The 12011-nt window shown below is 42.4% G+C and overlaps 1 protein-coding gene across 1 annotated transcript; it reads left to right on the forward strand.

The window, feature by feature from the left end:
• Positions 1 to 2477: 2477 nt before the first annotated feature.
• On the forward strand, positions 2478 to 7948 carry MTFMT (mitochondrial methionyl-tRNA formyltransferase). Its single transcript, XM_035554851.2, has 9 exons — positions 2478 to 2662; positions 3206 to 3418; positions 3827 to 3949; positions 4991 to 5093; positions 5662 to 5737; positions 6265 to 6356; positions 6458 to 6539; positions 7162 to 7244; positions 7517 to 7948. Exons 1-9 carry the CDS (start codon positions 2508 to 2510, stop codon positions 7724 to 7726), a joined length of 1137 nt encoding a protein of 378 aa, XP_035410744.2. The 5' UTR covers positions 2478 to 2507; the 3' UTR covers positions 7727 to 7948.
• The last annotated feature ends 4063 nt before the right edge of the window (positions 7949 to 12011 follow it).

Consider the following 12011-nt stretch of genomic DNA (forward strand, 5'->3'; position numbering starts at 1 on the left):
TGGATTACTTGGGATTAAGTTATGTTAGAGTGAATTTAAGTCCACTTCATAAATGTAATGCAAATGAAATATTAATTATTTCATGAGTAAGCCTGGCAGAAGCCCAGCATGGACTTGAAGTATTTCCAGGAGCCTTAACTACAGACAGAGCTGAGAATACCTCTCCAAGGCTTAAGTTCACCTCACTTCTGTTCAGATAGAAGGCAAAACTCCTTACACAGTGCAGATGTGCCACTGGCACTTTTCAATTTTCCTGTGCTTGGATCCAAGAGCAAGATATTAATACTGAGCAGCACTTGAGTGCTGGGTTTGAATTGCCAGCTTTTGGATGGTGCTTGGGCCTTCCAAACACGTGTGGTATGTTCCTGGCCGTTCTGAAGGCCACGAAGTGTTGGTGATAAATCCAGGGTTTCACCCAAGATCTCAGCTGATATTTTCCTGCACCACACAGAACATTTTCTTCAGTTTAGTCCATGCAAGAGCTTAATGCTAGTGATGAGAACAATCAATGTTCTCCCAGATCATCAGCCTTTGCTTCAGGTCTAAGCTGGCTACTGCACATCTAGTCACGTCCATGAGCCAATTCTTCCCTGAATTGCTGTCTCTGCTTTTGGAAACCATGAATATTTTCAGCATCTGAGATAATTATGTGATCAAATTACACACTGTGTGAAACACTGCTTCCTCTCTTGTGGAGCCTGATAGCAGTAAGTGCCTGATAATACTTCTTGCAATCTCTTAGTTTTGTGCAACAACTAATTGTTCCTTGTTTACCAGCCCCATACTGTTAATGATGAGACAGGCTCCCAGCCTGCCCTTCTCCTCACATCTGTTTTGCAAGCAGAAATATGCTAGTTACTGTAATCTTTTCTTGAACAGAAGCCATTCATGCATCCTTGTTACCTTCTTATCTTTCTTTTTTTCTTTTTTTTTCCCCAGAAATATATTTTTGCTATATCCTTTCATCACATACACCCTGACATGAGGTGACTGGAATTGCACGGAGCGGCCTGGATGTTACAGAACTGAGGATTTTCATGGAGCTCCACAAATAATAGAGAATTAAGCTTTTTGGAGCAATTGATTTTTATGCATTGACACTCAACTAGGAAATTATCTTGGTATTTGGTATTCTTTTCTTGGGGTGTAGGGACATGATTGCCACATTTAGGATCGCTTAACTCTTTTATTACCTTTCTCATTTACACTTTCTCATTAGTTCTCCTATGTTTTTATCAGTGGAGACAGAGGCACCCTCCATATCAGAGGGAAAAAAGCCCTGTTGATGGCCAAACAGATAAGAAAGAAGAGAGTAAAAATGCATAGTGCTATTTAATGTGGCACAAAATCTCATGTTCCTTAATGATCCTTCCCTGGTGTATCCTCCTGACATGAACTGTCCTCTTATTTCCACAGAATTTACATGTTTTCACTGGCATATATAAATTGTTCCCAGATTCTCATATACTCTGTTTTAGAAATTCCTAATGTCAAAGATACTAGGCTATGTCGTCATTTAGATGTATAGGGAATTGTGTTTGTAATTTACACTAAATGAACATCTACACACAAAAAACATCTTCCCATGGGGGAAAAGAATGTCCTTAGTAGAATGATAAAATATTTTGTTTCTTATGTTATGGGAGAAGATAGTTCTTTAAGTGATTATCCTGACCTCATGACTTACAGGAAAACATTCTTCAAATTATAATCACTGTTAAAACAAAGCTGTCTGTTGGGCCAGCCACAGAATTTAACACTGCAGCTTCCCATCTGCATTGGAGAAAGGGGAGAAACAATGGCTGCAGAGTCAACATCCCTTTCTGCCCTGGACATTTCTCTGTGTTATCTCAGCACCGAGGCTGAGTGGTCAGTTTACACAAAGGCGAGGGTGGAGTGGGCTCCTCACTACAAGAAGGACATCGAGGCCCTGGAACATGTCCAGAGAAGGGCTATGAAGCTGGTGAAGGGCCAGGAACAGAAGTCCTGTGAGGAGCGGCTGAGGGAACTGGGGGTGTTTAGTCTAGGGGAGGCTCAGGGCAGACCTTATTGCTCTCTGCAACTGCCTGAAGGGAAGGTGTGGGGGGGAGCTGCGGGTCAGCCTCTTCTCACAGATAACTAGGGATAGGACTAGAGGGAATGGCCTCAGGTTGTGCCAGGGGCAGTGGAGGTTGGAAATTAGGAGAAATTTATTCTCAGTGGTCAGAACGTGTTGTCCAGGGAGGTGGTGGAGTCACAGTTCCTGGGGGTGTTCAAGGAAACGTTGGACGTGCTGCTTGGGGACATGGTTTAGTGGGCGACATTGGTGGCAGGGTGACTGTTGGACCTGATGATCTCGAGGCTCTTTCCCAACCCTAACAATTCTACGATTCTACGATAAAAGGCCGAGACGTGGAGGCAGCACCCAGGGCTGACACCCCGCCTCCCCGCCCCGAAATGGCGGCCCCGCCTCAGCCGCCGCGCGGCGCCATGTCGTGACGTCCCCCCAAGGCGCCGGAAGGGCCGCCATGCGGGGGCGGCTGCTGCGGGCCTGGCGTGAGGGGCTGAAGGCGGCGGGCGGCGGGGTCGGGGCCCGGGCCAGGCGGGAGCCGCCATGGAGGGTTCTCTTCTTCGGCACCGACCGCTTCGCCGTCACCGCCCTGCGAGCCCTGCAGGCCGCCAGGTACCGCTCGGGTACCTGGGGCTGAGGGGGGTGAGGGAGGGCCAGGGGTGGGGGGGCACTGAGGGGAGCGGGGGAGGGCCGGGGCTGGGGCTGGGGCTGAGGGGAACGAGGGAGGGCCGGGGCCGGGGAAGGGAAGGGGCTGAGGGGGCCGGGGGAGGGCCAGGGATGGGGTTCAGAGGGTGCTGGGGGAGGGGCAGGGCCCATGGGTTGGTGCGGAAGGGAGGAAAGGTACCATACATTGGGACAGGGGCTGTAGAGTTACGTGTGGGACCATGGAGAAGAAGCAGGGACTACAAGGGAACAGGGTTTGAAGTGGGACAAGGGTTGTGGAGATTGGTGACAGGGCTTGGGATTGAAAGGGGGAGCCAGGGATTGTGGGACTATGGGTAGTGGCAGGGTTTAGGGGCTGGGGACTGTCTAGGGGATAGGACTTGAAGAGGCAGGCATTGTGGAGACAGACCACAGCAAGGGGTGGGTGTGAGCCAGCCTTTGTCTCTCCTTAGCTCTGCCTGCATGAGTCCTTCAGTGCTTTGTCCACCTCAGGGAGCCCAGCAAGGACTTGCTTGTGTCCAGGTTGGAGGTGGTGACCCTGCCCTCCCGCCTGCCCAGAGGTCTGCCCGTGAAGAGCTGTGCGCAGGAGCTCCAGCTGCCTGTTCACGAGTGGCCGCACACGGGGCCTGTGGGGCAGTTTGATGTTGGTGTGGTGGCATCCTTTGGGCGTCTCCTAAGCGAGGACCTTATTCTACAGTTCCCATAGTAAGTGAGTTGACAAGACATCTGTTGCTGTTTCATTAGAAAAAGCAGGCTCCACTTCTGAATGTCACTGCAGTCAGTGCCCGTGATTTGTAGCGGGCAAGATGAGCTTCTTCCCTAAGGTTATCTGCTTAGTCTGAGTCCTACTTCTATCTCTGTGTTGATGGAGAACTATGGAGATGTTCAGCATAATATGCTTACCTTTTTTTCCCTCTCGTCTCCCTTTCTGTATTCACTGAGAAGCTGAAGATTACGTAGTGTGAATTTTCCTTTAAGTGTATAAACCACTAACACGTCAGAAAGTCTGAGCAGATAATTCCTAAGGTAGCTTCAGTGTAATCAGTGCTGCACACCCATTTGTATATGTTTCAGTTACCGTTCCTATTCTAACTTTAAAATACTCAATTTTAGTGGCGTGCTGAATGTCCATCCCAGCTTTCTCCCGCGATGGCGTGGTCCTGCACCGATAGTCCACACGATTCTTCATGGTGACAAAGTGACTGGGGTGACAATTATGGAAATAAGACCAAAGAGGTATGTTAGATGTGTTGTTCAAAACAACTCGCTGCTGCTGTTCTGTGTAATCGATAGGTTACTTAAAATGTGTGTGTTGAAGGGTTTCAAACTTGATTATTAGAAATTTTCATCTGACCATATCAGACTTCAAACAAATACAGTATTTAATGAGTTCATAATTTGTACTCTAGACTGCTGTATTAAAGGCTTTTAAGAAATAGTTTTTGTTGATGGAAATATTCAGTAGTCACGCCAGGCAAAATGCTGCTTTTTTTGTAGAAATTGATTCCCAGTAATCTGCTTCTTTAAATGTGTAGCCAATATTAAAGCTGTGTCTTTAACTTATTTCAGAAATAAATAAAACTATAATAATGTAAATAATAAAAAGGACTTATCTTTTATTGTAGCAGCGTGCAGCAGTTTTGATAGCACCTTCAGCATGTTTAGATTGTTGCCAGCAGTAGCAATCCCAGCCCTGTTCTCTAATTTTTAGCGTTATTACGGGGAGCAGATACAGAACAAATAGCCATGCAGCTGGATTAATAGGTTGGGTATGATGTTACAGAAAAGAGTGAGTTTTCAGACTTCAGAGTTGCCCGTAACGCGTGAGCGTAAGGGAGAGCAATAAACTGCTTGCCAAGGGACAAGAGAGGGGTCATCTGTTTGTGCTTTAGCACAAACTCTCGCTTGGATGGCTTGTAAAAACACGTTGTCATAGCTTGATCTTTTCTTTGTTAGATGTTTGCCTGACAGTAGATCTCAGAAAAGTGTGAAAAATTCTTTCTGAATATATCAGGTTGTTTCTTTTGAAGTCTTGTACTTGTGATCTGTAAACTTTGTTTTGTTGAAACTTGAGTACTGCTTACATACATAAGATGTATCCAACTTTCTTTTCCCTCTTTTGCCGTGTGAGCCAAATATTAAAATTTAGTTTTCTCACACCATCAAATAGATGAACAAAAGGTAATGAGTAAGTGAATTAATGTATTTAACGTACGCTTTTGAACTGTTAATGGAGAGTTTTTCCTGCAGTAAACTTGTGTCTTTTCTGCCTTGTAGGTTTGACGTAGGTCCAATTATTAAGCAAGAAGAGTTTGCTGTTCCTCCCCACTGTACTACAAAGGAGTTGGAAGAGATACTATCAAAGATGGGTGCAAACATGGTAAAGTCATGCAAGCTACTGTCGCTTCTGATTAATGCTTTGCTTTTAATATTTGTAACCTACTATTTTAATCTTGTTCTGCGTTGACTGCAATTGTTAGGAGGAGAGTGATCTGAAAATTAGTTTGAGCTTTTTCTCATAGTGAGAGGAAAGCTGAGTGGTTTGTAATGATCCATCCGTGATGGTCCTGTGTGTTGCTCTTCTAATAAGTGAAGAACTTGCATGCTTTGTGTGGAAATGCTGCAGTTGCTTCTTTTATTGAAATGAATATTTGTGTTTTTCAGCTTTCATGCTGTTCTAGGTTTAACATCAGAGTCCTGATCATCCAGAAAAAAAAATATATTTTTTAATTGTGTCTCAATAGAAAGAATGCCTTTGCTGTGTTTGTGTATATGATAAGGCTTCTGAATGTAGTGACGCAATTTTCCTTAGGAGTTTTTCCTTATCGTATGAGGAAGTTTCACTGATTAAAAATTAAGTAATGTATTTGTATGTCTTAGGTTTACTGTTATTGTCAGCAAATACGCTCAAATTTGCTAAAATTCTGTACAAAAAAAATATTTTGCAGCTGCTGTCAGTTTTGAAAAACTTGCCTGAAAGTTTAGAAAATAAAAAAGAACAACCGAAAGAAGGAGTAACATTTGGTAGGTACACATTTTATCTAAGACAACTTGTTCTTTTTTTTTTTTATCAGCTGATTATTCCTACTATGCTGGGTTTTATTTGTTTGGACACCTTTCTCAATATGGTCTTCCAACTGCTGCCTCAGGCTTAGTCAGAGGGAAACACCCCTCAGAATTCTTCAAATTTGCTACATCAGTGTTTGTTGTTGTTCTTTCCCAGATGTTTCATGTGCGATATGAAATCTCTAGCAATGACACGAAATCTGAGCTGATTTATTACTGTTCATGTTTGTAACACCAACAAAAGTGCTCAGCTGTGCTTGTAAATACGCATTGAGTTTGCACTGTGTACTTAAGAGGGTAACTGGGAATAAAAGGTAAGTAAGCCAACCTGGGTTTTTATAGACAACAAATGGGGAAAAGAACTTGTAAAGTACTTAGGGCTAGACTGTGAACCTTCCATTTATCAGGATGAAATCGGTACAGCTATTTGTGTGCAAAAAGATGCAAAGCAAAATACTAAATCTTTAAATTTCTTATTCTTCTAGCTCCTAAAGTATCTGTAGCTAAGAGTTGTATAAAATGGGAAGAGCAAACAGCTGCACAAGTAATTCGGCTGCACCGTGCCATAGGAAGTATGGTAAGAGTGGATTTTTTTAACCCCTTTTCTGTCCTCCAGCAGGTCTGAGTTTCGTAGATATTTTAACTGATGGCTGAAACTCAAGTTGCTTCTGTTTCCAGTTTCCTTTGCAGACACTCTGGAAGGGTAGTCCTGTTAAGCTTATGAATTTTGTGGAAGTGGATAATATCCCTGATTTTGCTGGTATGTACTCTTAAATTAATCTGTAAAGTTAAATTCTTGTGTCTTTGAAAGCATTAACTTGAAGATTGTACACAATTGTACTAAACAAGTACTGCTTCCTGGAAGTCCAGTAAAACTAAGTTTCACATGTGCTCAGATTCTAGTAAGTTTCTGAGCCCAAAGACAAGCGTAAGATGAATTTTAAGGACAGTCTTGCTTTGTGATGATGTTGAGAGAACAGCAGGCATAGTCCTGTGAATCCTGATATTTGAGGATTTTAATCCTATAATGAATGAGTTGAGAGATCCTCTTCTAATGCCATTGTCTGTGGATCGCTCAAGAGGAAGGCTATCACTGTGTGCACTGTCACTTAAACCATTTTCTCTAGTCGCCTGTGAGTCTGAGAGCTTTGTGTGCTCTGCTGTGCCCCATGCAGATGCTTGGCTACTTGTGGATGAGACTGGGAGCAGTGCTTGAGAATGACTGTTCCGATGCCTTCCTGCTCATTTATGTATAATAAAACACAGAATACAATAAAATATTTTTGAGCAAAATAGTAATTCAGGGTAATTCTGCTTAAAAGAGAGTGTTTCAAAGTCTTTACTTGTTCACATAAAAATGCAAGATCTTGCTTTCATTTTAGACCAAGTATTAAATGACGATGAAGCTGTTCCGGGTTCACTACTATACCATAAAGTGTCCCAAACACTGATAGCTCGTTGCAAGGTAGGCTTCTGTTTGTTTTATATGAGGTTTTTAATATTTTTGTGTTGCTTAGCTTTTAATTGTCTGTTGTTATTCACTGAACTAGTTAAGATTAGCATTGTTCTTTTTATTCGATGCCTCAAAGAACTTTTAATTTCCACAAAGTCTTTTTGTTTGCAAGTGAGAATTTTGACTCGTAACATAAACTTGATGACATTAAATAAAATGTTCTGTAAGTCAGTGTGGTGAGCTAAAGATTATCATATTTAAAACACTTCTATTTTTATTTTTAGGAAGGCTGGGTTGGAATCAAAACAGTCGTGCTGAAGAAGAAGCTTAGAGCAGTCGACTTCTACAATGGGTATATGCACCCCTGGTTCCAGCAGAACTCGAGAACGGTTCATCAGGAATGCAGATTTCAAACACTCAGACTTAGCCCAGCAAAAAAGACTCTCAAAGAGCGAAATACTGGTGCAGGATATAAAACAATAGATGTATCTTAAAAGATGTCTGTAAGTTAATAGTAATATAAAAGTATTTCAATGCCCAACTATAGCGTTTAACTTGGTTTAGGGTTTTCCTCCCCAGAATGTTTGACGTGACTGTCATCTGCATGTTTTCATCGTTGTGCTGATGATGTTCATTTCCTTTTCCCCATTAAGGAAGAGGATCTCTGAACTCTGAAGACAGTGAATAAATTTCTGTTCCTGCTGTTGGGTAATAAATTTATTTTTGTACAGTGCTTTCAATTTATTTTGGGGGACTTTTAATATAACTTCAAAGCATAAGATGTGCACAGTTACTTTAATCTAGAAATGTTAAAATCCTTGTCATCTCTGTACTTCATATTTAGTTTCACAAAAGCAAGATTTTCAGAACAGAAGCCTGTTTCATTGCTAAATCGTTTGTCAAATATCTTCATCTCTGATAGGATTTATTGCAAAAGAATATCCATGCAATGTTTTAATCGCATCTTTGCGATACTTACCTATGGAATATTATCTAGCAAAAATAACAGATGCAATTTGTCTGATATCTGCTCTGCCTCAAAGTCTAATGCCCTCTGACAGTTTGATTTTCTTGTGGACCTTAAACTCTGCTGTTGTATCCCCACGTTGAGGTGAGTAGCTTTAACTGAGAGTATCTGGAAAACCTTCACCTGTCCATGCTAGGTTTCTTATAGTTAACTACCCTTAACACAAAACGTCCTGTACTTTGTTTGCAGTTTCTTGATAAAATACCATATTTGGAGCTGTGTAGAGTTGGTCATATGCCTCTGTTGGTTCTGTTTGCTAGGTGGGATTTTCTGGGAAGTCTCATAATTCCATGTGATCAACCATTCCTTTTTTTCTATTCTTGAACCAGACCAGATAAATTAGAGAACTAATCTAAAGACCAGGTAGATCTTAAGAGCTGCTGTAGCGTTATTTGCTCAATTTGTTCCCTTCTCTTAGCTCCATATTTATGGCACTGTCACAGAAATTTTGTAAGCCCAAAAAGAAAAAAACATAATTACAGGACATACCCTCTTTTGCATGTACTTCTGGCTCTTTAGATATTTCAGGGGATTCATGTCTTTTCAAACACTCGTGTCTGAAAGTCAAAACTGAAGTCGTGTTGAATTCCTGAGGTTTACATCAAGGTGACAGGAGCTTGACATGCTTGAGTGTGACTCACTGCATGAAAGAAACCAAATCTAAAAAAAGGTGTTATATAACATGGATTAAAATGTTTCTGAAGAAGCATCTGTTAAAGCAGATGCTGCAGTATTCCTCTTTCATTGCCATTGGTTCAACAATTAATCTGCCTCTGACAGGTTTTCTGGAACACATGATCCTCCAAGAAATCCATGCCTGTAAATGCGAGTCAAAAGCTGGAAACAGCAGTGAGGTGGGAGTTGGCTTTCTGTAGAGAATTCCCTTTGTTTCTGACCACAGATTCAAGGGTGCAACTTATGCTGCAGTAATTTTAAAACTTTTGAGAAAATTCTTTGGAAGTTCTTGCAACTTCCTCGTGTCCTTTCCTTTTTTTGAACCTGCTCTGGCATCAAAATAGCAAAGCTTTATCTGTATCCCAGCGTGGGTCCAAAGAAAGATCCTCTGAAATCACTTCAGAATGTACCAAAAATGCTGTTCCACTCTTCTGCTATGTTTAAATTATTCAGAGAGCAAAACCCTTTGATCAGAGTGGTATGCACAGTGTAGCTTTGCATGCATTTCCAAAATGACACGGAGCAAAGCAATGTTATTGCTGGGTGGCATTAATGCTGGTAGGTGGAATATCAATTTCCAACTGGCAGTGTCTCTTAAATGTTAGCATTGGGGATAATCTGTAGGGCAATTTGTACGTCTCTTGCCAACAGTTTTAGATTATGCGTTGTGTGAGATCTATTGCTGTTAGTCACTGGTGGCAGGTGGTAATTTCAGTTCTAAAGCATATGGTAACAGTGAAGGGTTTGTGTTTTACAGGGAGTTTGAGATGGCATGCACTCAGAAGCCCACTAGATGGTGCTCACTGCATCTCTTAGGGGGGAAAAAAAAGGTTGCTTGGCAGATGATCTCGAAAAATCAGGTTTGGAATGTCTTCAGTCAGTTGTTTAATATCAATTAATGCCTAAACAGTAATGTAGCTGGGATACCTATAGCTTTTCAATTTAATGTTCTCAGAGTTCCTTTCTATACAAGAGATTTTCAAAGATTAGACCGTTTTTTGTAGCTTAGCAGTTAATTGTCCTAGCTCAGAATGTGCATGACTTTACCCAGTTGTTTTTATGGAGGAAAAGAGACTAAGATTAATTTATTTTTTATGGAGGAAATCTTTGACATGCTATTTTCGACATGGTAGAGAAGCTTTAAAGGGAATTGGTGTTCCCCAGGCAGCTGTTAGCCAAAATGTCTCTCTGGAAACTTTGCCTTCACCTAGCTCTGTAGGGATTTAACCCAGTAGGTAATGAAAATCTGATTATTTTTGCAGAACAGACAAGACAAAAATGGGGCATTCACTGAGGTGTGGAATAGCATGTCAAGGTTGCCTCTGGAACATAGGCAGGGTGATTCAATCCCCAGGACCACTGATGAGGGTCAAGCACAGCCACCCTAGCAATTGGAAAGTGACACTAATGAAATAAAACAGCTGTCCTCCTCTCAGAGAGAGGAAACATAGCAGAGGTATTCATAGACCCAACATCCGCTACAGCTCAGTTTAAGATCAGTGAAGCCAAATTGCTGGTAGAACTGCAAAACTTTTGGATACCAGAAGGGCTCTGGTGTTGGATGGGGATGATTTCATCTTGAATTTCAAGTGAATGTTAGAGGGAATGATGTTTCCTAGTATGCTGATGACTAGCAGTTGGATGCATCTGTTCTATAACCAAACACTACTACTCCCCCTGCTTCCTTGGAAACTTTATTCCTGTTTTCTGCAGAATAAATTTCAAAAAGTGTAGGTGATTAATCAAAGGAATACTTGAGACTTACAATTGTTGTTTGTAAAATCCATGAATAATAGGAAGGTTGAGGCTAGATGGGAATCTCACTTCTTGTGTTTATCCTAACTGCTGACAGCCTGGCAGCTTCTGGGAGGCAGAATTTTCTCTTTCTTAAAAACAAGGGGAGGGATAGGTCATCAGGGTTGGAAACCAAGTAACCTTAATGGAAGTTTCTTTGCCATTAGCCCCAAACTTACTGATGTTTAGGAGCCAGGTCTCCTGCTTCAGACTGCTTCTCGAGGTTGGTGGTCCGAAAGTTAATGCACAGGGAGGAGCTGGGTTGCAGCCTTCCTGCATTCCTGGGGCTGATGCTCTCCTTTGATATGTGGGAGTGTGCCTTAGGTTTCAGGTTGCAGAAGGGACACTGCAGTGCACTGACCATAAACACGAGCGCTAAGGAGCTGGAAGTCAGAACTACACTGCAGCATAAAACTTGTGTGAGGGGTGGATGCTAGAATCTATTGTAGCTTTTATCCTAGAAAAGCTCTTGATGTCTTTGGTGTGGTGACTTATCAGTGGTGAAGAAGTGTTAGCACCGAGTGGTGTTTTTTGGCTGGTTTTCTGTTAATAGCACGTCAGTGCCTATGTTGGCAACCTCTGTCTTGCTTTGTATCCAATGCACTCTGCCAGCAGCCTCCTCTGAGAGCTCAGGGACTCTGAGTGCAGAGAAGTTTGTTTCTCCAAGTCAGAGTTTAGCTGCAGTGGGGGACTGTTTGGGGAAACTTGGAGAGCTTCTTGCTGTTTGATGGATAGGCAGAATTTCAGGCCGTAGGTCTGTGACCATTTAATTGCTGTTAAACAAATTTCTTCCCAAGGGGAAGAGCCCTAAACTCTGCCGTTTGGTTCTGCTGAGCACCCGTGAAGTGCAGGGACCAGATCCTGAGCCTGCTTTCCTCTGTGGAACTCCTGTGTTGGTCTGTAGAAGTCATTTGTGTTACTTCACCCTCGAAGTGATGAAACCAGGGCCAGGATTTGGCTGTCTGTCTGCAGAGGAGGAGGGGAGTGGAGAGAAGAGGCATTTCTCTGCGAGTCTGCAGTGCAAGCCAAGAGCTCTGTGGGAAGGTCCGAGCTAATGCTCCCCACTGGCTGCCTTGGCCCAAGCCCGCGCCAAGCTCTTGCAGCAGACTAGACACAAAAGAAAACACGCCGTCTAAATTCATTGGTATGAGAAGGATGTGCCAGAGTATTCCACAGCTCTTTTCTCATTTCTCTTAGATAATAGTCAATTTACATAAAAACATGGATTATAAAGGGTTTTTTCTTTTTAACCATAGTTCAGGCTGCGTTGGCACTGCACAGTC

Source organism: Cygnus atratus, chromosome 11, assembly GCF_013377495.2.
Source record: "Cygnus atratus isolate AKBS03 ecotype Queensland, Australia chromosome 11, CAtr_DNAZoo_HiC_assembly, whole genome shotgun sequence".
Lineage (NCBI taxonomy): Eukaryota > Metazoa > Chordata > Aves > Anseriformes > Anatidae > Cygnus > Cygnus atratus.

Bases quoted from the DNA above. Each gene is read 5' to 3' on its own strand.
- MTFMT (XM_035554851.2), top strand. From the start codon at position 2,508: ATGCGGGGGCGGCTGCTGCGGGCCTGGCGTGAGGGGCTGAAGGCGGCG. The intron at 5,738-6,264 runs GTAGGTACACAT...TTATTCTTCTAG, and splicing joins GAAAGAAGGAGTAACATTTG to CTCCTAAAGTATCTGTAGCT. The intron at 6,357-6,457 runs GTAAGAGTGGAT...TTCTGTTTCCAG, and splicing joins ACCGTGCCATAGGAAGTATG to TTTCCTTTGCAGACACTCTG.